Genomic DNA, 25209 nt, shown 5'->3' on the forward strand with positions numbered 1-25209 from the left:
ACAAGTAATTCAATAACTCAACAAAATTATCAGCTTTTATCTGTGCTAATGCCTGTATACCTATTATTTGTAATTTCTCAATGAATTCAGAAACTTAATAGCATGATTGTTAACTTTTAATCCTTTAGATAGCTTTAAAATGTCTCTTTCTCCAAAGAACCTTTATCCATTTAGGTAACAAAATTATCCTTACTCGATGTATATATGGCAGAAATTGTTGCAATGGCAGAATATTCTGTTCAAAGCATTATAAGAGCACTATAGTCGAAACAATTATCATCTCACATAAAGGTTCCATGTCAAAAGCAGATGACATTTTTTAGGTTTTTTTTGGTCAGCAACAAGGAAAGAAAAAAGTTTTGCACATAAAACATAAAACCCATGGAGGGGGACCATTTTTTGTAAATACAGAATCATTGCAAGTCAGCACAGTGTACAACTGGAACTAGACCACAACTCCGACATATTTTGTCAGTTTTACAAGAGGAAAAAATTCCACATTCTAGTTCATTTGATAGAAAGTACATTTAGGAAGAAGTGTAGTATGTGCTAACTATGGTTCTGCTGCAAGATGCAGAGAACAAGCCTTTAATACAGACTTAGAAGAACTATTTAACAAGTAAGACCATAAATTTTGCTTATAACTACATCTTTCTTAATGGTGGTGTTTTATTTATTTAAACAAATACACTGTTATTCCTAGAACTCTGCTGGAAGCTCTCAGGACAGTGAAATACAGGTGCATAGTCTATTTAATAATGAGTACAAATTCTCCTGGCAAGGAACTGATCTGTTCTCCATCCTTTCCTCTAACCTTTTTTATTTTTCCCCTTCTTCAGTTGGGTCACAAATTCATGGCCAACTTTCAGCTGAGGAACCTGCACTACAACACTCAGCTTTCCAGTAGTAACCACATATGGAGTTTCCTTTACCAACATTGAGCAAGTTTCCAGAAAACATATTTACAGCTACAAACAACACAGGAAAAGGCAGAAGACATTGTTTTAAAACCATCTTGCACAGAACTGTAGAACACAGGCCTAGAAGTGACAAGTGATTCGCCTCCAACTCATCATCAGTGTACTTTATGTACATATAAAGATATAAATTATTCCATGTGAAAGAGAAGCCACAATTTAGGAAAACTGCCAAAACTTAACAGTTCAGCTAACAAAAATGACTGTAAAAACCATGGAATGGAACCATAGAATGGTTTGGGTTGGAAGGGACACTAAATATCACCTGGCTCCAACCTGCTGCCATGGGCAGGGACACCTTTCGCTAGACCAGGCTGGTCCAAGCCCTATCCAACCTGGCTTGGAACATTTCATGTTGTGATCTTGAAATTAAATATATTTTTATAGTATCTAACTGAAATTCACATTAAAAAATGCAGTTGCAAAAAGAAAAAAAATACTTGAAGAAGAGTACCTTTTATGGGTTATTTTTTTCTGACAACAGAGAAAGCATTTTTCTCAGTCTAATATTTTTATTTATTCATACAGAAGGGATTTTATTCCAGGAATATAGATCTTTATTTGTTTAAAAACAAACAAAACCCACTTCTTCTTTCAGTTCAACACAGATTCTTTTTTCAGTTCAACTTCTGAATTTCTTTTTTATCCAATTCGTAGAAAAAATACACTCTGTAAGAGCATTATAGATCAAGACTCCTTCATGAATGTATTCATATTTCATGCTAATTAGTCTTTGTACACAATCCCTTTCCCTGGTATGCCGAGTACATGTGTCTCTGTCCTCAGCTCCTCGTTAAATGTGCTGTAGTTTATTTGAGCACTGCATCACTGAGACTCAAAGAGACATTTCGGAATACGAAACTGCCTTTCTTCCTCTGCTGTATTTTATCAAGCTGATACCAACAAAAGCTCCATCTCTCTTAGAGAAACAAGGCAAGCAGCAGGTACAGAATTTACTAAGTACTAACAGAGTTATCACACTGAACTCCAAACTTCTGGAGTGTGTGTATGTGGGTGACACACATTTGTGTGTGTATGACAAGCAGTGATTCTTACTCTTCTTTAATGGGAATCTGTGAGACTCCAAATGTAGGGGAAAAAAACCAAAACAATGCACCAATTTCCTTTGTAGGAAAAACTGGAAAAACCCAGTGCCTTTGAGAGTTCACCTCCCCATGACTTTTCTTTATAGCCACAACTAACTCTTCCACCTTTCCTCCTCAAGATTTTCCTTTTCAAATTCTGAGAAGTCAGTTATAACAAATTAATACATGAATTCTGTAAGTTACCACCTAAAATATAAGACATTATAACTAAGACAGCTCAATCACAACATTGTGACTCTTAAAAGAGCCCTTTTAAGAAAATACATGCCTGTTCTCACTCCAAATCTACTTAAATTCTCTTTAAATTCTACTGCTGAAGCTTTTTGACGAAATTACCAATTTAAACTTGCAGAAAAGCTGATCAGCAGGGGCTTCGTTATTAATATTTTTCAGAAACACTTTTGATTCCAGAGATTTCTTAAACAAACAATTGTTTTATAGCAGCAAACACACACAAATTTGGAAGAGCCTTTACAAACTCAGCACTGCAAATGGCACTAAAGGCAGGTGGATAATCAGTGTGTCTCTGCAGAACCACTACAGTCACTAAGTAACCCACAGGATTTATTTCATATCCTTGCTCCTCCAGTAGGGAAGACTAACTTGTCCTAGTGAAGTTCCAAAAGGGTTAAGCACTGCCAATTAAACTAAAACTGAAGGAATCACCTCCACATTAGAGCATTTGACCTGGATGCAGAACAGACAAAATGCTGATTCTGAAAATGAACTCCATTTCTACAGGAATTGTGTGCAATATATTATGCTATTCCTCAAAGCAATCAATGAATAAAGACAGCAGCTTTCAAATATCTCAGACCTCAAACTATTTCCCATCTGTCTCTTAATCTGAATATAATTTAATTTCCGTACAGACTGTTTCTATTTGATTTTCTGACGCTGCAACTATTGCAGTTCTCTACGTAATGCTGACTAAGACAATATCCAAATTTCTCAATCCAAACCCTCTGGTAGAACAACAATGCCCTGAAAAAATACTAACTCTGCTGCACACATAGAGAGAGCAAACTCCAGGAATAACAAATTGGAGATCTAGGAGAATTGTCCCTCATTATTTTTCCCTCTTATAAATATACCACAAAGCTTTGAAAAGCAAAGTCCTAAGAAACATAATGAAAGTGTAATGTGGACTGAGATCTCCAGTGATACTCCTGTATCTGTCCAACCCTATGGTACAATCACTCTGAAAGCATATAAGATTTGAGAGTAAAACAAGACAGTAAAACAAGTCAAAAATTGCACAACTGAGACTAAGCCTAACTTCTGAGAAAGTCTAAATAGATTTAATTTGTTTTAATGTGGGATATTCTTTATTTTCTGCCACATGATGAAAACAACTCTACAGTCTCAAACCAGCAAGTGTCAAACTTGAAAAAAGAAGTTTCATCCTTCTGGTATGTTTCAAAAGGAAAATCTTCACAAAGTATCCCTGTCCCCTCACATCAGACCACCAGAAACAAAACTTGTGGTCTAAACATCAGCATCATCAGAATAATTTATGAAAAGAAAGTCTTCATTTATTCTCAGTAATATTTACAACAATGCCATCTGCCCATTTCATCATACAACACCGTGCTTTATCACACAGAATTAGTGTCAAATGCACTCAACACAGAACTCTCAGACACTCCCAAGCAAAGCAAGTAAAAGACTTTGTTGTTACAGTGGTTTTTAAACACAAATTTGGGGGTGAATAATTAGCTTCTGATGTCCTTGTAGCAAATAAGTAGTACTATCACTAGTAGATCATACCAACAGGACATCTATTGTACACAGCATGTTTTTTCGAAATAAAATACATATTCTTTGTAACTTAATGTTACAAACTGCCTTTGATATAGAAAAGGAATTAACTTAGTGAAAGGTGAGTGTGCCAAAATGCTATTTGAAATAAAATATTAAGAACTAAAATTTACAAACTTTGCCCCCCCAATTGGAAATCTTCCTTTGTTTTGGCCCCTTTGGAATGCCATTTCATTCCTTTTGTGATGTGGTGAATGAAATGGGCACTGATGATCCTGAAATAAAAGACACACTCCCTTCAACAGGAGCAGGTGCCGTGAACAGCCACCAGTTGCACAGAGGCTTCCTCATATGAAAAAAAAATGACACAGGAACATACATGCAAGGAATTCTTGGGAGGCCTCATTTGCCATTCTCCTGAACAATAGCCCAGCTGCAGCCGAACTACATGAATCCTTCCCGAGATCAGTTTGGGAACTCTGATGCTCTGCATCACTACTGAAAGTTTATTTATAAAGTTTAATTCTTAAAGAGTCAACTGGTGTAGTTAAACATCACTACCTGGTGCAAAACCGAACACAAAGAACACATGTGGCCTTTCTTCTCCCTCTTTTTTTTTTTTCTTTTTGACACTTCCAACATATCAAGGCTGGGTATCATTATCAGGTCCAAATTGCCCCTGATACTTCTGGGCAGAAAAGCTTTTCTTTAGTTGGTAATAATATACAACTTTTTTTTCATTAATCAAGAAATATATTCTTATTGAAATTCTTTGTTTAAATAACTCTAAGATCATCAAAAAAACCAAAAAATGCATACGAAATATATCAAAATACAGAGACACATATATAAATCTATACTGGATGGTAATAATTGTGGGCATCAGTTCATTTAAACCATGCAAAGTTTTTTCCATCCCCGAGTTTGACAGTTTACATATTGGATAAATACAAAGAACAAGGAAAGGAAAGAGTGAAAAATGGCAAACTAACAACTCACTTTCTTCTTTATGATTCTTGAATTTATTCCATTGTTGAAAAACAACAATTTCAAATACATTGAAAGATGAAAACAAACCAATCTGCTGCACACCTGTGTCAAACAGATCTGAAGACTGATGACCTAAGTGTGCAATCTGAGTGAAATTCCTCTAAGACACACAAAAACTTCGAGAGGCTAAAAACTGCAAAGCTGTATCTTCATCTGCTTTGGATTCCCACATGTTTGCAAAGGAGAGGGCGAGGAGGGAAAGCAAACAAACACACACTGCCTGAATTAATCAGAAGACCAAGGGAGCCACCTGCAGTTCGCAATCCAGAAGCAAATACATAATGAGCTCATAGCTTTTTCTGTCTTTTTTTTGTTGGCAAAGCAGTGTAGGTAGTTGAAGTAGTGCAATATATCTGTGCTTAACAGTAGAGATTTCTGTAATTAAACTGAATCTTGGTGTCTTACACCTACAAATAGAGCTGTGGTAAAGGAAATTTGGCCAATTCTGAGACCTTTAAAAGCCTGCTAACATTTAAGTTCTCTGATGAATTTGATCTGGGCTTCTCAGCATACCAAATTAGAGCCATTTTTTAAAAAGTACTAATTGCTGATCTTTTTGTTAAAAAGTAACAAATGGAAGTGAATGCAAAGAGTTTTCCTTCAAGTTTAATGGGGCACTGACCTCATTCTTTGGCTGCTACTTATGTGATTACATTGAAATACCTGAAAAGTAAGTGAAACAGAACTTTTCTCCCCACTAAAAATGTTATTATGCCAAGCGAGAAAGAAAGGCTGATGAAGAATGATGCACCTTTTGTAATGTCATTTGTCAGTCAGGAATAACAGTGAATATAAGCTTTGTAATATCCACAGAGAAACGCTGCACAGACGTAGAATCAATCTTGAAATATTGCACCACTGCAATGGCAGAATAAAAACTTGAAAGCTGCACTTAATGCATGCAAACTTAATTATTTCAATAAGATGTTTGAAGATAACACCTTCATTCTGATCACAGGAAGAGGATTATCTGCTTCAGCAGATTAACTGGTCACAGAGGGGGTTAAAAATAAAATTCATGCCAGAAAGACATACCTGTTAATTAGGAAGGGCAAGGGAAGGAACAGAAAGAAACTGCATCACCACTTTAAAACCAGCCTGTCTAACTCTGTGCACTCCTCATTATCTGGTAGAGGCATAGATTAAAATAGTATAAGTGTTAAACCACAACAATACATTACTCTAGAAATTAAAAAAAAACCCCAATACTAAACTAACCAACTAACCACAAAATAACACAACATCCTTTAAGAATGGGTGTTTTCACAGAGGAACAAATTTATACACTATTTTCTTCAGGAGTTCAAAAAATCATCCTGCTTTATATCAAACATAGGACACAAGACACTGCTGTAAAATGCCCTTCCTAGCCAGGTTCTACATTCCCTTCTTGTATAAAGGTCCCTTGCACAATTAAAATAAGAAGGCACAATAAGGTTCAAAGACAAACTGCAGTGAACATTTAGTGGCTCAATGAGGAACAGCAACAGGGCCTCAAAGAAGACGCACTGAAGGTGAGTATTCCACATGTGAATGTAACACTAACATCTGCATGATGCTAATGAGTAAGATTACACTATCAACTTGCACATGGATATTACAGAATTAACATGTTATTAGTATCAATGCAGTGTGTTCAAACCAGAAGGGTTGTTTTAATTAAACCCTAACAAAAATACACAGATTTGTTCAACACATGTGAAGAAACTAAAATATACATAATTATGCCTTTCATTTTGCTGTACTATAGAAGGTTTTGGGTAAGAAGAATAATTTCAAATACTGAACAGGTAAGTTGTTCAAACTTTCTGGCATGTTTTCTTAACAATGGAAAATATAAGGTATAATAAGGTGTTCCTGTGGATGCTGCAAGCAAGGGCAAATAAAAGCTGGAAGTGGGTGGGAATAGCAGCCCACCTACACACCAGCCTTTAATTCACTGCTCCAAGAAAGCTGGCATTTAGACCTCAAATGCCAGGTACCCACAGAAAGTAGGTGGCAATCAAAAGACTACTGCAGCTTGAGTGTTAATGATTCACTTTAATTAGAATGTAGACACCCAAGCATTTTGAGGCAGGAAAGGAAAACATGTAGAAATTTTACCAGAACTGAAGGAAGTCTTGATAAGATACCCCAATAAACAGATGCAAACAGAAATTTCTAGTCAATGATCTACTAGCAGAAATAAACTGTCAATACCTTTTAAAAAATATTTTGTTCATGTTTAGTTCAATTATAGCTTACATAAAAGTCTGTATTTTTGTATTATCCTTTCTCACTCAGACTTCCATAATGTGAAAAACACAACTCAGCTATTAAGACCTTACTTCAATTTTGAAAACATATCAAAATTATTGTTGAATTGTATTTTAAAAGTCTAATCATAAAGAAGCAAGAGAATCCTGATCAAGAAGTTTTCCCTTGAGGCAAGTTGGATGGATAATGAATTCTGTACTGGAACAATCCCAGTAGTTACAGACTATTATGTACTAATTACTACCTTTACAGATCTACTGTACACATAATTAATTTCTTCAGAGCACTACTATCATTCTTGACTGGCAAAATACACAACCTAAATTACAAGAGCCAGAAATTAACATGATCCTTTAGGGAGAAGGCATTAACTTGCTTTGCAGTGTTCTGCAATTAGACTATCAATCAAACAGTGAGAAGTGATTTTGATTGCAGCAGGCCCCATACATTAAGTATTGTCACATCTCTGCAAAGTTATCTCAGGCCCCAAGCATATGATGTGTCACAAGTTGTCTACAGAGTCATAACATTTCAGTCCTTTAGTTTTACCTATTAGCAAACACTTCACCATACAATTCTACTTGTATTTAATATTCCAAAAATTAAACAGCAACATAGGGAGCTTTTTGACATCTTATTCCACAAAGCACCACAGACATGACACTGCTGCTGCTGTTCTTATCCCTCACAGTGGTGACCAGAGATGAAATTTTATGTCAATTAAGGGACAAAAGCAAAGTCTGATAAAAGGATGCTCCAGTTGCACAACATAATATGACCTGCTTAAATTATTTTCAAGACTTGCTTTAAAATTAGTGTTCTTGCCAAGAACACTAATGTTTTAAATGGTTAATTTTAGTTGATGGGGTTTTTAAGTTATTCTACAGAACTGCAAGCATACACACCCAAGCAGTAGCCAAGCAGTAGCCCAAGCTTCCTGAGATGTATAACCACACGGGATTAAGATACTAAGTATAAGTTCTTGTTCAACTTCGTTAGAATATTTCTCTCCAAAAGTACCATTTCCCTACAGCTCTGGCTGCATTCCTTGAACACAGGCAACACTCAAACAGCAAGACAGCTCACAGTGTAGAGATAACCAACATTAAGTTATTTCTGGAGTATCTTAAAACAACACTATGTTAGATGAGAAAAAACCCACAGAGTTTTGTTCTCATTGTGTCAAAGAATCATTAATAGAAGCCAGAGTTTTAATCAAATTTCAGTGCTGCAATGTACCTGGAATTACAAATTTTTAATAAGCGTATGCTATTCCTTTTAGTTCAGTGACTATTCCCACTGGTATTCCAAAATGCCATGAAATACAAGAGAGTAAACACTAAGTCATCACAATTGCTTTTGGCAATTGTCAGTTTTCTTCCACTCATTCATTTATTTGTTTTACATGCTGACTGTGCTCTTGAGAACGCATTTCTAGTTGTCTTTCTAACCTTCTCCTGTAATGTATTAGGAGAGCACACCAAAAAATAGGATTAAGCAGAAGAGAAATTTGCTCCTGGATCATGCTTGAAATAGGTATCTGGGGGATTACTGAGCTGCCTGTGACTCTTAAGGCAAAAGGTGAAGAAGAATGGTGAACAGTATCCCATATTTCCCTTTGCAGACAGCAGTTGCAGGAAAAAAGTTGCTTCTGGAATGCAATTTTTTGGGCCTGCACTGCAACTGAACGCTCTTGAGATGCTTTTTGACTTCCAGCAGGTTTTCAAGTTTCAAGAAAAACTTGAACTCAAAGACAGACAACATTGTCTGTCTCTATGAGTCAGCCCAGTAAGATTTTCATATCCTGGGTAACATGCAGCAATATTTTTAATTTGCAGCTTTTGTTATGGCATCTTATTTTCTACAACCATTAACTGAGAACAACACAAGGAAGAACAGAAAAAATATCTGCAAGGCTAACACTACAGCAAGCTATTTAGAGAATTTCTGTTGTTCCTGGTTTCAGAACTGTGCAACTATGTCAACAAGAATTTCTTCTCACAAGAAAATGACAACTATGTCAAAATTTCAAGAAGGTTTTTTCAGTATTTTTAACAAAGAAGCTTTTCAGGAATTCAGAAACATTGCTTCCAATTTCTGATGAAAAAATTAAGCTCCAGGCAGAAGTTTGTAATGTTCCTTAAGAAGGGGCTCATGCTGTTTTGAGTGACATCTGCTGCCAGGCATTGTTTCTCTTAAAGGTCTTCCTGATATACTAAAACCAGTGACCAACTCCACATCATATTAACTGCAGCACTATAAACCAAGAATTGATCAAAGTTTGATATGGAAGAAAGTGTTAAATTACTGCAGATGATGCTTTTGTATTACTGCATGAAATATCTGAACCTTTACACCAGAATGTGGCCTAAAGTGCATTATAAAAGCAGAATGCTAATGGCTCAAATTCAGTGACTACTGAAAAGAATATGAGCCACAAGTGGAGGGACTGTGTATCTGTGTTATGAAAAACACAGCTATGATCAACTCTTTGGAGGGATTTTAACAGAACATGGAATAAGACATAGTCAGAAATAACTCAAGGAATCTACTCAAAAAAAAAAAACAAACAACCAAACAAACCAACAACAACAGCAGCAACACCACCCCCCAAACAAAGCAGCATATTCAAAACTGTGTGTTTGCTTATTTGGCCTATGACCACTTGATACATCTGATTCCATCCACCTTTAAGAACTACACAACCCCGAAGTATCGTAACTGGTTGATGAATGGACAAGAGATTTGTTCCTAAATCAGGAAATCATTCTTTCACTATTCACCACTTCTTGGACTCTAATTTGTTGGGCTTCCCCATGAGCTCCTGAGTAAGTTATTACTGAACTATATATACATATATTTTATATATATATATATATATATAAAAATATATATATATATATATATATATATATATATATATATAAAATATATACTGAATTACTTCAGCAGTGCTTTCTTGTTTTCTTTGCCTGAAGTAAATTACTGGTAAATGGCCACATATGAAATACTGATCAATTGACCATCAACCACAGATAATAATGAAAAGAGTTTTTGAAAAAACTATGTGCAGTCTCAGACATCTGAAAGAACATTTGAGGAGCTGAGAATGGTATTAAAGTATCAAAATCATAACCAATGTTCAGTTGTTAGTAAAAGCACTCCCAACTCAAAATACAAATATTAGCATTGTATTTCCTACTGAAGGAATCAAGTGCTTAAGAAATTAATTTGGTTTTTATATGAAACCAGTAGCAGAAGAGGTATTTGCGTGACATTCTAATCAGCCTCAGTTACACCTAACAAAGCTCCAGCATAATTTTTATTCTCATTGTGGTGTTCTCTGCAGTATTCAAACAGACCTGTTTCACACTGTTCCAACAAAAAATCCATAGATTATCTGATGCTTTTCCATGGTATTATGCAAACACTTTAAAAGGTGTGCACTCACATATTCAACCCTTTGAAAACTAACTTACACTATTCACTAATGACAGCAGCAATGCAGTTTGACTACAGAGAACTTGGGGTTGGGGGAAATGCTTCCTAGACTACACAATAGAAATTTAAACACTAACTAACAGAGTATATTTAAAAACTTTTCCCTTAAATGACAGCTACATATAATATTAAAAAAAAAGTGAAACCAAATACTAAGGACATAAACACAATAAGCTCGAAAAGCATGATAGTTTCAACCACATATTCCAGAATCATGACAAGAAGGCACAGCATAGTTGTGATTTTGTGATTCAACTGCACGTTGTAATTGCTACATCTCAAGGTTTACTTGTACTTGTAGAGGATTCTGATTTTGCAGAGTCATACAAGCAAGTAAATTTCTGTTACACAACAAACCCTCCCCATCTGGAATATCTGCAAGAACCCGGCAACTTACAGTTCCTGCAGCTAGGAATATTAATGCAAATAAAGCATGATTTTAGGATCAGAATTTGCATCTGTCTGCAATATACCCTGCACTTTTAAGAAATATTATTGCAAAAAGATTCCTTTCCTCATGTTGCAATGTGAGGGAGGAGCAATTCTTGTAACAGACTCTTATGCTTAATAAAAACAAAGGTTTTACATCATCTCGCTGCTATAAAACCATCGTAAGAATTCCATGGTATTGCACAAAGTATAAAAGAGATTGTCACTGCACGGTTTTAAACATAATAGAAGCATAATAAACAGTAAAATAAGAATGTACCTTTCATTTGGGTTCCAAAGGTAAGCGCCAATTTCGCAAACAGCTCCGGGTTTTCAAATTTGTCTTCTTCAGCTTTTACCCAAAAGCTGTTTTCTCCTATCTCTTGAGGCTCAATCTGAAAGGAAATGGCATCTCCAAAGTCAATAACTAGTTTTTTCAACATCAAGTTAAAACAAATGCCACTGAACTTTTGTGATTATTGGACTGAATAAAGTTTATCCACATTTCGAGTATGTTCTCATAATGATGCTTCCTGCACAAACACAATGGCATGAACCACCCTCTAACCACAAATGGGTTTTATTGTGTTTCTCCCATTCGACAAGTTCTCCAAGCAGGCCTGATAACATATTAGCATCTGGGTTTGCAAGTCTTCCAGCTTTCTCTGGATTACTTCATGACAGTTCCCAAATTCTTCACCATTGCTATGCACCCCTGCCACTTGAGAACTGCAGGAGGAACTCTTTCTTACACTGCCAGAGTATGGAATAGCTTATCTGTAAATGGACTGTCAATGTGGACCCTTCAGTGACTCAGTATTTAGTCTGTATTGGATATATTAAAAAAAGAAAGTGCTCTGAAATATAAAAGCTGAAAGACAACTTAACTCTTCATGTATGACTCAGAACTGCTATTTTGCTTTCAAAATATGTTCCTCTAACAGCTTTTAACATATTATCAATTCTTGTTTACAAGTTTGTTTAAATGCCAAGTAATTTTCAAGGGCTATTTAATTTCAAGATGACATGCAGGAAATTCAGCAATACCGTATTTGTCAGTCTCACTTCATTTTCACTGCAACACACTGGTCCTCCACCTTTTACCGCTGCTTTACCACCAGCTCCAGGTAAGATATTTTGAAAAAAACTACCTTAATCCAACACTAATGGGAAAGACAGTAACAGCAAAAGGGACTAAATTAAAGACTAAGAATTTTATTCCTCAAATGATGGCTCCTTAAAAGTGATGAACAAATAGACTTTCCACTTTCTCAGCAGGCAGGAGATCTTTGGCGCCGTTCCCAGAGCTCTTAAGCAAAGCGTCCATCTGCAGTTACTTCCCCCATTGTCATATGCAGTGTTCAGATGTACACTTTATCAATTATTTCGATAAACTCACAAATGTAAATGATTACAATGAAATTGGCTGCAATTACCAATATGTCTTATAAACTAAAGAGCTTATTTTTCTATGTGTTTACTGGACAGCACTCTGAGTGTGCTTCACAGTTACAAAGCTCCTGCAATTATCTCTCAAATCAGATATTACTTAGCAAGAACAACTGAGTTTAGCAAACATAAGTTATTTATGTCTGGCAGAAATTCATTCCTGCTTAAGTGAGATGCCTAAATAAATGTATCTAATCTAAACCAACCCTCTTTTAGCTGAAACTCATTAGCCCTTGTACCCATAGCAACAGGCCCCGCTAAACAATTTGTCCCTAGTTTTCTTACAGGCTCCTTCAAGTATTGAAAGGCTACAATAAGGTCTACCCAGATAATGCAATGAGGCTACCCTAAACAAGCCATTTTTACTTCTAAAAAAATGTGATTAAGTTTAACCATGTTAAGATGCTGGAAGCTCACGGTGCCCAAACCTTTCCCTTGAGCAGTCCCATGGCTCCTCCCTGTGGTCACAGCCCTACTCCAGCACATCACTGACTGAGAACAGCCAATAAGCATCTCAGACAAATAACCTAAAAGTACCATTACAGGCCTGACACCAGCATTCTCTGACCTTACAACTACACTAAACATCATGAACTTAGAACGTTTCTGCTTGAAATAGCATGCTGCTAGGTATGTGTGAGAACTGCTTTAAAACATTTTGGAGATAGACAGATAGATAGACGGATAGATAGAAATAGGGAGAGAGAAAGAGAGAGAGTGATACACAACTTAATGCAAAGCTGCAATTCATGTTCACTGCACCTGATATAACATACTGGAACTGCACTGGCTTCCTGGGATACTTGGTCAAACACCAAGTTCTGTCAATATGAATCTCACTGAAAAATTCCTCATAATATACAGTCTTAACTATATCTATAAAGTAAGGAGGGGGAGGAACATAAGCTTCACAGTTCTTGTCGTACCTTTGACCAGTTGATTCTCTTCATGGAAACTTCCAGCTGATACTTCTTCTTCTCCTTCATCCCATGTGGTAACGCTGGTGCGACCGGAAAAGGAGCAAAGGAAATACCTCCAAGGGGTGGTGGCATCGGAGGCCCACCAAAAGGCGGTGGTGGAGGAGGAGGGACTCCTCCACCAGGGAGTGGAGGTGGCGGAGGTAGTCCTGCTCCACCAGGCAGAGGAGGAGGTGGTGGTACTGCTCCACCAGGAAGAGGAGGAGGTGGAGGTACTGCTCCACCAGGCAGAGGAGGAGGTGGTGGTATTGCTCCACCGGGCAAAGGAGGAGGTGGAGGAATTACTATTCCACCAGGCAGAGGAGGAGGTGGAGGAATTACTGCTCCCCCAGGAAGTGGAGGAGGAGGAGGAATTGCTGCTCCCCCAGGAAGTGGAGGAGGAGGAGGAATTGCTGCTCCCCCAGGCAGCGGAGGAGGAGGAGGAATTACTGCTCCCCCAGGCAGCGGAGGAGGAGGAGGAATTACTGCTCCCCCAGGCAGTGGAGGAGGAGGCGGGATTGCTCCACCAGGTAGTGGAAGCGCTGGAGGTGATGGTGCATTCTCACTTGGCAGGGTGGGAGGTAATGTTGGTCCTTCTGTCTGTTGACCTGTCAGGACTGGACCCTGGAATACAAAAGAGGAATTCTTTTCACGGGGGACAGGAGGCGCTTTCATATGAAGCTGAACCAGCTAGGGTGCCTTTTAGTCACCTGCACCTCAAGAGAGTGAGAAATGCAACTGTTCTCCTATTTAAATGAGAAACAATAACAATACATTGTACCATGTACCATAAAACTGCCAAGTAAACTGAATAACCTAGCATTTTTATAAAAACAAATTGTTTCAATTTTAAAGAAAATTTAATAGTAGCAGTAACATTTAAGTGAACAGAACAACATTTTATTTCTTACCAATGCACAAAACATTTATCCCACTTAGAATACCCTGGCAAGCTGGGGCATCAGAGATGAGAACAACCATGCTGAATTTTAACAGCACTAATGTGGTGGTGGAGAATTTTCCACAGCAATCACTGGAGCAGCTATTGCAGTGCAAGAGGTTACAAGGACACAGTTGTTCATAACTATCCTGACATCCTGTGGGGCTGGAGGACGTGCAACAACCCGTCCTGATTGCTTTTAAATCTGCCTGCAGATGTTTCTTTGGTAATAGAAAGAAAGGCAATTGCAATATCCATTCTAATAAGTTGCAAAAGCAACAAGGAAGAGAAACAGCAGCATGTTAAACCATCTAAAACAAGTGCCATCACATATTGAATGGGAAGCATAACACTAGAGAAGAGAAAGGCATAGATACTAGAAATGTTAATTATACCATTACTGTGAGTGAGCTGTAACATCTAAATAATCTGAACTGTGTTAGAATCAATAAAACAGGTTTAATAATTAATTAGACTAAAAAAAAAAATTTTGACTTCGTGTGAAGCATGTATTTCTTTGGCCCACAAACTAATATGCAAGCTATAGTGCAACAATTGGTGGAGAACTCATTAAAACAGACTGTCCAATTTTAGTGTAACATTATCTTGTAGAAATTTCTAACAAACTTGAGATTTGGTAAGAATGAAGTGGCAACAGGAGTGTCTGTCTCCACCTTACAATCCAAATAGGAAGTGAGTCCATAAGCATTAAAGAAAAAAGACAACAGGCAGACCTTGTCTAGCATTGAAGGAACAGGAAAAAAAGCCAAGCTGAGGCAAAAGCACCAAACTATAACATCATTTAGTTCCTAAAGGGTATAAACAACAAATCTAAAACCCAAAGGTGGTGTAAAAAAATAAAAGGAAAAAAATTTTTATATAAAAATATGAGTAAAAGATAAATATAACAATAAAAGGCTTTAAAAATAAAGCCTTCCAAAAGAAAAACTTTCTGCAAAACATACATAAGTAGCAATGTTAAAGCACAAAAAAAATACTTGGAGGGAAAAAAAAAAATCAGGCTGAATTCAAAATTTTTATAGCCTAAGGAAAATTTTTTCCTCAATAAAGCAAGTACCTGTGACATGTGTTGAATATACTGGTATTTGAAAAATGTTACCTCCATTAACTATCCTTAGTAACTTATGTTGGCTGAAAACCAAATCAGTACAACAACATTCCAAACTCCATAGAGACAAGATCCTCCAGGGCAATTTCTTTTCAATTCCTTAAAGAAAAAACAAAAAAACCCCAACCAACTCAGCTGTGAAACTTAATGTGATATAGTTTTATTACCTGGGTTCGTAGCTGTTTGATTTCTGTTTCAAGTTCTTTGATTTTCTCTTCTCGTTTCTGAAGCTCCACTTGTGCCTCTTGTCGAGCTGTGAACTCTTCATCAAACTGTAACGATTAACCAGAAGTGTTTGTCCATTTATGTCCACACTAAATACTATATTTTCAGGAATTCTTTGAGCAATATCACAACTAGAGCAATAGATGCACTTCTAAGCTCTGTTAGAAGCATTTTTCTAGTATGTCCTCCTTTAGTACATCATTTCTTCCATCAGTAATAAGTCAGTGACACAAACACTCAGATCCAGCTGCTTAGTACAGGTTTTCCAGCCCTACCAGAACATTGCAGACTTCTCAAACTAAACTTGAGTTTACATCTCATGCAGTTACCTTAAATTCATTAGAAATGAAATCTGCAATTACCGTGTTCAAGAACATGTACTGCCTCTTGGCTGGCAAAAGTCTTCTAAGACCACCAGACCAACAAAAATCAAAACTTTGAATGCTTTTAATACATGACACCACAGTACATGAACTTCAGTATTATTGCTGCTAATATAGTACATTCAGCACTTCATATCCTTAGACAGGATGTGATGAGAGGAGATTAACAAATAATCCATCAACACAATCCAGGAAATAAGAATTTAAGTAACTTGAGAAAACGTGTTCTATCAAAATATTTTCAGCACAAACACCAATAGTGATAAAGCAGAAGGACCTGTCAATTTATTTAAAAATATATAAAAAAATGTTTATTACAAGAAATATACTGAGCTGCAATTCCTCCTACAGAAATAATTTTAAATGTCTTTCCTGCACCTAGTAATAAATCTAAACTGCCCATTACTGAAATGAAATTTAGTTATCAAGTTCCTAATAAAATAGAACTGGACCAGAAGATTAAAACTGTTAGAAAAACAACTTCCTAAAGGAACTATAAGATTGCTAAATATGGCTAATAGGGGAATAAATTACTGTCCCTCATAAGATAATAATTTACCATGAGCATTTTAAGGAAATAATGCAGTATTTCAAAGTTAGCATCTCTGTGCTGAAGGGGTCAATGCTTTTTCAAACAGTGAATGACACCACTTTTTCAGTAAGTTTCTTCATGTTCTAAAACAAAGCTAGATTAACAGTTATGAACATTTTCCCCTCGATGTGTTTTTTAAAAACATGTACCTACACTTTAGGTATTTAATTGTGACTAAATATTTAAGGACAAGAGAGCAACAAGTGGAATTTTTCCATCAGTTATGTACAGCAGAGGAATACAACTGAAGATATGTACAGATAATACTATTCAGCTGCTTTTGAATTCAGACTCAACTGAATCTAAGCCTAGTACATACACACACACACATACAGAAAAACCAAAAACCCATTGAGCTTTAAATATGAAAGCATATCGTGCCTGTGAGATACCCTATTTCCCAGTTCTCACTGTGAAATAAGCCTACTGTGTTCCTGTCAGCCTTCTGTTCCATACTTTAAAGAGAGCAATGAGTGAGACTTACCTTTCTGGAAAATTCTGCTGCTTTCTTTTCACTCTCTTCTACTTTAGCTTTGTCCACACATGCATCTAGAATTTAAATAAAATACCACACAGAAGTCACATAAAACCTATCACAGCTCTGAGCTGCCTCCCAACCATAATGATCCTCTGAGCCCATGACACAAAAGCAACAGACAAATTTTCTTTTCACACTCTCATTTCATTAAAGGCTGCAGTATTTGATCTGGCCTTCTCCACAAGTGCACCTGTAGCTTACAGGAATATTTCCAGAAAACTGAAAAAATTCACAGTCAATGAAAGTCTAGACAGAAGGACACAAAGAAACACATGCACTTGGGTAGAACAAGGGAAAATTGCTTAAAGTGTACAAACCAACAAGATGTGTAAAATTCACGTCCAACCTTCCTCGATATTTAAAGTCTGGGTCCATGCCACTGCAGTGCAACACTATCTGTGACACACATTCTTCTATGATCTTGTAATACTGAGGTCTACAACAGGAAACATTGTACAAGATAATGAGAACATGAACAAGCATTTATTGAAGGGGGGGCAACTGTAACTCCTAATATATGAATTATACAATTATCGGTAAAAGTATCAGGTTAAAAGTCTTATTTGTACTCTTATTTGCAAAGATTTTGCATGTGATACCTTGGACCTGCAAAGACACTTAGATGCACATAAGAGAAGTTCACTTTAAAAAGAAAAGATACAAGGCACTGTGGAAGTATTTTCAATTACTGGTTATACAACTAAATGTCAAGTTCCTTGAAGTCATGAAGCTAACAAAAAAAGAAGTAGTGCTCAATAAGTTAACAGATTCTTCGGATGAGGGTGTTAGACTAAGGTTTAAGTCTTTGAAATCAACATTATTATATTTAATAAGATCTTTTCAATACTAACATTGAGCAGAAAGACAAAAAACACATCAGTCTCAGAGTGAATTTTCAGGCACAATTATGAGCTACTCAGTTTACCAGGGTCTTGATTTCTATTCGTGTCCCTATTCCCTCCAAAAAATCCAACCTGAGAGCTGACACTTACCTGATAAAGTAATCATTCCTGATGAGAAGGAAGTGTTGGAGGATTGACAAGAAGTAATTTTCAGAAGAAGTATCTTTCACCAAGTTATACAGCAGATGAAATACTTCGCTCACATCGGTGCAAACGTTGTTAAGAAAATAAAACAACCAAACAAAATACAGAAGAAAACCACTACACAACAAAACACCCACCCTACTCAAATACAGCTCCCTGGACATTTTCCATATTGTTCAAGTAAAACCTTTCCACACTCTGAGCTACTATCCTTATCAGTCAATATTATTTTTCCATTAAGATTATCTCCAGAAACTTTGTCCCCTGTTTAACAACTAGGACATTTTCATTATTAGTGAGAATAATTATACCATATACTAAGTGTCCTAGAATCCCACAGAAATATTTCAAAGTTTTATCTCCATCCTGAAGTGAGCCAGGCTATTGGCAAACATACCCTAGTCAATCATTTTGATTTCTTAAAGATGACCAATCCCTGTAATTACCTGTTGTGCAAAGCAACAGCATTACATGGGATCTTATAATCCTCACACTGACTGTATCTACCACCTTCTGCTTCCTCCTAGAAACTGCAAGCAGCCATTCTGAACTTAGTTAACTTTAAAATTACTGCTCCTTCACAGCTAGAGAAGGCACATATCTGAAGTGTTTCAGAACCTACTAGAAATTTTGTTCCAGCCTAGTTCTCAAAACTCATTTTTCTTCAAAGTTATGCTCTTCCACAGGTGTAATTTTAAATCTTGATGTATTCTGAGACAGAGTTTAGCTTAATAAATGTTATTTATGAAAAATTAATTCAGTTCCAAATAACTTACATTTCACATGCAAATTGAAGCCCTAATTTCCTAAATATTTTCTAAATATTTTTTTTAACAAAAAAGGCAATTGGAAAGAAAACGTGCTTGACAAAGTCCCTGCGACAGATAAACAACTGCAACAAATAAACCACATGTAGAGCACTATAACTTACATTTAATATAGTTCTTAAATGGTGCAACAAGATCTAACACCATTTCCACAAAGGATATTCCATTTCAGCTTTGATATCACTGAGACGGTGTGACAGTTCAAAGTGGTCTTCATCTTTGTTCTCATCAAACACTCTCAACTGAATATCAAGCTCATCATTTTCCTTATCTTTCAAGGCCTGTTTTTCAAGGCAAAGTATATCTTAATTTTTCCTTTTTTAAAGCAAGAACTCCCCCCCTCTTGAAGGACTCTATCATGGCAAAATACAAGACATTAACCTTTGGAACAGGAGTGAGCTGTAACTCAGTGCCTTTTATTAGAATGATACAGCTGAGAAAAACTAAAGGCAAAATATCAGCAAATAGAGCAGTTCTGGGCTGCAGAACAAACAAGAAGCCTTCTAACTGAATCAAGTTCTCCTAATGGGACAGAGTCAGCAGTTTCTGCTTGTTAATGTCAGAGTTCATTAAAAAAACAGTTTAAGGATATTTCAAAACATCAATTAAAGCGAACTTAAGAAGTCTAAAGTAGTGTAAAGAAGATATGTTTACAATTTCTTTTTTTTAAATTAATCTAAATCATAGCCTTAAAACATGCATAGTACATGGAGAAACACAGAGAAGCAAAAAACCAAAACAAAACAGCATTTGGAGCAGGGGAAAGTGTGTTTTTCTTTGAAGAAATACAAGCAATTGTTCTAACTTACATAAGAATAAAGTTAGCTTCCTACCAGGGAAACCACAAAGAGAAATTACTTCCCAAGCCATGCAAATGCACTCCATGCTTTAAATGGAAATTGGCCTGGATTTGTCATAACTGGATGCAACCATGTGTATTCCCAATAAAGCAGAAATTCATGCCAATTCTAATGTTTATAAGCAGAGAAGGCTACTCTGAATCTGGGCAGATTAAGAGAGAAATATGGATCCCCCTCCTGACTCTTTTTAAACAGATTAACTGTTCATGATTTTTAGAAATGATTATCACTAAATATTAATTGCTTTTACACTCATATCTGTATGTCAGAACACTCTACAAAGTTTTCTATCATGATTTATTACAACTCAGTTTATTTTCTACCTAATCCATCTCCAGTTCTTAAAGTTTTTAAGCATTTATTGATTCTCTAACTTTCAAGAGATTGAAAAAAACAAACAACCTAAGGACTTCTTCGGGATTTCACATGTTCTATAGCAAATAAAGCCACATCAATGATTACATTAACGTATCTGTATGATATAAAACCTAAATACATACCCTAAGAAAAAAAAAAAATCACAATTTCAAGGCTGAATGTGCTAAAAAGTGAAGGTTTTTGTTTCTGAAAAATGTTCTTGACAAAACTTCATATCTTAAAAGTCACAGCAGCATAAATTCCATTTCAGATAAATATAAGCAGGTACTCTTTAATTCCTCTCATCTGATGAGTATCTTAATTGTACATATTTTTGATGTAAGCATCAGAATGATTTCTTGGTCAAGAGCTACAAATCTATCAAGTCACAAATACTCAAACGTCTGTGCATATGACATGCAGTCTCAAAGAAAACAAAGGTGTAAATTTGATTTTTCCTTATAAACTCCCAATGCATTTTCAGCAGCAGATTAAAGAAAACCAGATTTCGCAGAAAACAACAGGAACTGAATATACAAAGAAAGTTAATCCAAGATTGGTTCCACAGCCAGATTCATATTTATTGCATGTGCTTTGGGCACATTATGCTAGATTTGACTATCCTAATTTAATTTTTAATATATTGACTTGTTTCAAGCTACTATTCTGGTTCACATAGCTAAATTTGTAACTATGCAGACAAAAAGCAGATTTGGATTGATAGTCTGACCTTCCCCACCCCCAGTCCTTCACCTCATCTGCTGTCCTGAGTAAAACAGTTTGGTTATCTTGAACATTCCCAGTGGATTGTGATCAATTCCTATATATAAATAACTTACAGGTAATATTTTCTTCAGGCCACAACGTAAAAACTCATTTCTCAAGTGTATCCTGAAATCCAGATCGTCTGGAGATGTAACAAGGGCATTGATGAGCTGCATACAAGCTATCTGTTATGAGAAATAAAGGCAGAAAGCTTTACTAAGAATGGAATGAAAATCAATACTGTATTTCACCATTTAAGTTTAATTATAAAAGCAAATACCAAGAGATGGATATTATTTATCATGTGGTACACATGCAACACTTGTGTTCATTTTAGCAACATCAAATTCTGCTCCGTTTCCATATTGTGATGCTTCTGCTATGTCAAAATTGTATCACATGAAGGATCATCACAGAATTATATCAGAGAATTGCTTGTGTTGGAAGGGACACCTTCCACTAGACCAGGTTGCTCCAAGCCCCATCCAGCCTGGCCCTGAGCATCTCCAGGGATGGGGTAGCCACACCTTTTCTGTGGAACCTCTGCCAGTGCCTCACCACCCTCAGAGGGAAGACTTTCTTCCTAATATCTAATCTAAATTGTACTAGTTATTCCCAAACTACAGTGGCACATCCCAGCTCCTTCTCTGTCTCCTCAGTATTCACCAGTTTGAAAACAAACTGTTTCTACGGGAATTAAAAACTTTGAAAAAAAACAAGAGAATCACCCAAAAAACACCCATACCCAAAATAAGTCACATCACCAGGTGTGTGTGGTCTGTTCTTGCACCAGACTTTTGCAAAATGCCTGAAGTCCCAGGATAGTGGCTAAAGCTTTAATTGAACAGCTGTGCACTTAAATTGATTTACTTGAACACAGGTAGACAATAGCATAATGCTAAAAGTGCTGATTCACATGAAAAGAGTAAAATGGGACTCCAGGGGAATACCAAGTTTGGTAAAAGATGTTAACTGCAAATAGAAGTAGCATTAGGGTAGGACAAAAAAAAAATCAATAACTGCAGTGGAAAAAAAGTCAGATAAAAAGCACCCTTCCTGTTATAATTACATTCACTATTTAGTTTTAATGGAACACCTTATGGAGTCTCAAATTTCTATTAAAACACCCTTTCAAAGGCAATCCCTTTATATAGCTGCATCTTCAGATAATGCAGTATCATCAGGCTTGCTTGAATGATTCTTGTTATTTTACTACTATGACATGACTTAACAAGCCAAAGTACATGTCCAATCTGAAATTAATAGAGAGAAGAGGTGCCATCTGCTATGATTGCCTCTGCCAGGAGAGACTCTGGCTTAATGGTTTGTGCTAATACATTACAAGTAAAGAACGATTTTGTCAGAAACAAGTTAATGAGTCTTGCAATTGTACCTTTACTGAGGTATCAGTGAGGTTTTGGGAGGGGGAAGTTGGCAGGAATGGCGTCTAGTTGTTTTTGTTCAGTTTAAATCAACAAGGTCATAAAGTAGGAGACAACTTCAGACTGAATTCTTTGGTGATAGGCTATTAAGATTAGAATGTCATTTACAGAAACTTATTGAACATCATTAACTCATCAGCTCTGAAAAAAGAACTACTGATAGTAAACATAGCATTAAGACAACTAAAGCTGACACATATTTGATCCAATACTGCAAAAAGGCATCCCTTCCAGGCAGGGTACCTGCCCTGCCTGCGTTGTACTTTTCCCTGTCTTTCAGCCATGGTAGCTGAAATACAGATTTTAGCAACGCAAAATGTGTATAAATACTGTATTATGAGAAGGACATAAGTCAAAGCCATCCTTTAATAAGATATTCAGCCATGTGGTCTGTATGCTTGCATTTTAAGAGCAACCAAAACTTGGGCTATTCAGGTGCTCACAGAGAATAAAAATTTCTATCCACTGACACATAAGCAGCAACATATGTGATGTAGGACATGACTTAGCAAAGACCACTGGTATAGAATGTTTATTTCATTATTTTATAAAAATAATGTAAAAAACTCGCTAGATTACCCTTAGAGATGCACTAATGGCTGATGGAAGGCACATGTTGAACACGCACTAAGGAATGCAGAGTTCTTGTTGACAAAAGCACCACTGATATCCTGCTGCACAGTACGCATCTCAAAAGGTACCCTGCCAAAAATGGGCACACCCAACTCCACATCTGTCATAATTAAATATATCTGAATATGTAAAAGGCACATATATACTGCTGCCAAAAGTCCCAGCACTACTAACAGGTTTATTACCTGAACATTACATCTGGCATCCAAGAAAAGGAATATCATTAATTACTGTCTTTTTCTAAGATCAAGACTTTAGGGACAAGGGACAAGCAAGTGAGTTCTTTGGTTTCACTCCATTAGCAATTAGAAAATCTAATACCAGCAGGCATTTGCATGTATTTCTTTTCTTTTATTGCACACTGGAGTAATAGCACTAATAGATTTTGCTTGTAACTAATTTAAAAATCATGAACTAACACAGTTCTAGTATTTTAGATGATTTTTGAAGTGTTGATAAGCACTCAGAAAAGTAAACTCACCTGCAGCTGTATGAATTCATGGTTCTCCAGTCCTTCAACAATCTGAGAAAAACGTTCTTCCCTATTGTTCCTTTCAGCAGCAGTTGTTATAGCAGTTAAAAGCTTGTCCAGACTAAAAGAAAGATAAACTGTCAAAAAGCACAGCACAGCCAGCTTTCTCATTTTGAACATACTCAGCTCACTGTTTCTACAACTCAAGTGCACTGACAGAGACTGAATACGTTTATCTACATAAAGTTGAAAACAAATCAAGAACCAAGTGTTAAAAATATCTACGAAATTAATGTTGAATTAAGAGAAAAAAGGCGAATAAATCTCTAAATTATTGTGACATTCAGCTAAGAAACAACCAATGAGGGGGGAAAAAATTACTACCTTTGCAAGACCATGCACTAGATACCAGCTGACATGTTGAACGTCCCAAAAGTGCAATAAATTCTCTTTTCAGAAATCAAAATGTTTTAATCTATTTATTGAATAGAAGACATGGAGTTTGTCCATTTTAACCTTCAGTAAATAAATACACTGATGAATTTAAAAGAAATGTTTGCCAACTGATTATATTTGTTTTAAAAATCTCTTGGGCAAGTGCTAAATAACTCCATAACTTGAACTGTTTCAAACTCCAGCTATAAATGTAAACTTCTTGTCCCTGTGATAAAGAGGTGATATTTTAATAAAAAAAAACCCAAAATATATTTATTTCCATATTATTCTTCTAAACTAATTAAAAATCTTAAGGTGTGGTGCCATTTTTCGACATAGGCAGTTCCTCTCCCCTCCTCAGGGGAGATGTCCCAGTCTCAATTACAATCCTCCCTACACTAATAAGCTCAGTAGTGCCACATGCACATTGTTCAAAAGTGTCTTTAAGTCTGGCAGCTTTTCTTGTGATGATTAAAGTTCACAATTGCTGATTATTCTCAGAGAAATATGAAGTTATATTTATGAATAGTTATGGCTCATTAAGTCTTCTCTTTAGTAAGCAACCTTCGTCCTTTCAGACCTTCCGCTTCAGCCACGGTTTGTGGATCTCTGCTCATTTGCTTTTGTTTGATTTAATCTTGGATTAAAGCACCAGAACACGTGCAAGTCTCTTTTCATTTGAACTACATTAATAACAACTTAATAGGTTACATTTATTTCACTGACAGGTTTTCTCACCTGTGTCCAAACTGACAACTCATGACCATTTAAAAAAAAAAAAATTGCTTCAATATCTTACTCACATGCTTTCCTCTCCAACAATGCAGATGGCAGAAAGTATTTTCACCGTTTCAGTCATCATGTGTGGTTGCTTTGGATCAATTGCTCTTGATAGCAGTAAGAGACCCCTTTGATCTCCTATAATCCTTTGCAAACCGTACTTAGGGAAACAGAAAGCTTACAGTGAAAAGATTGTATTTGCCTGGGATACTCATCACCATCTTTGGGCTTCAGATTCTTAGGAATTCTCTCAAACCCTCCCTCCCTTATGAAGTTTGGCAACATTCTACTAAAACCTCC

General features: G+C 36.3%; 1 protein-coding gene across 6 annotated transcripts in view; it reads right to left on the bottom strand.

The window, feature by feature from the left end:
* Positions 1–25209, bottom strand: part of DIAPH2 (diaphanous related formin 2) — a 199554-nt gene that overhangs the window by 143219 nt on the left and 31126 nt on the right. For 4 of the 6 annotated variants that reach the window (XM_064670108.1, XM_064670106.1, XM_064670110.1 and 1 more), the window contains 10 exons: positions 24933–25069; positions 23704–23815; positions 21222–21332; positions 19328–19446; positions 18285–18401; positions 17610–17728; positions 17239–17303; positions 15722–15826; positions 13456–14109; positions 11361–11475 (listed from right to left, as the gene is read on the bottom strand). In XM_064670108.1, coding sequence (XP_064526178.1) covers positions 11361–11475; positions 13456–14109; positions 15722–15826; positions 17239–17303; positions 17610–17728; positions 18285–18401; positions 19328–19446; positions 21222–21332; positions 23704–23815; positions 24933–25069 — 1654 coding nt within the window. Of the gene's footprint in view, positions 1–11360; positions 11476–13455; positions 14110–15721; positions 15827–17238; positions 17304–17609; positions 17729–18284; positions 18402–19318; positions 19447–21221; positions 21333–23703; positions 23816–24932; positions 25070–25209 lie in introns of all 6 variants that reach the window. The other 2 variants (XM_064670109.1, XM_064670107.1) reach the window with 1 other exon arrangement.

This window comes from Pseudopipra pipra, chromosome 13, assembly GCF_036250125.1.
Source record: "Pseudopipra pipra isolate bDixPip1 chromosome 13, bDixPip1.hap1, whole genome shotgun sequence".
Lineage (NCBI taxonomy): Eukaryota > Metazoa > Chordata > Aves > Passeriformes > Pipridae > Pseudopipra > Pseudopipra pipra.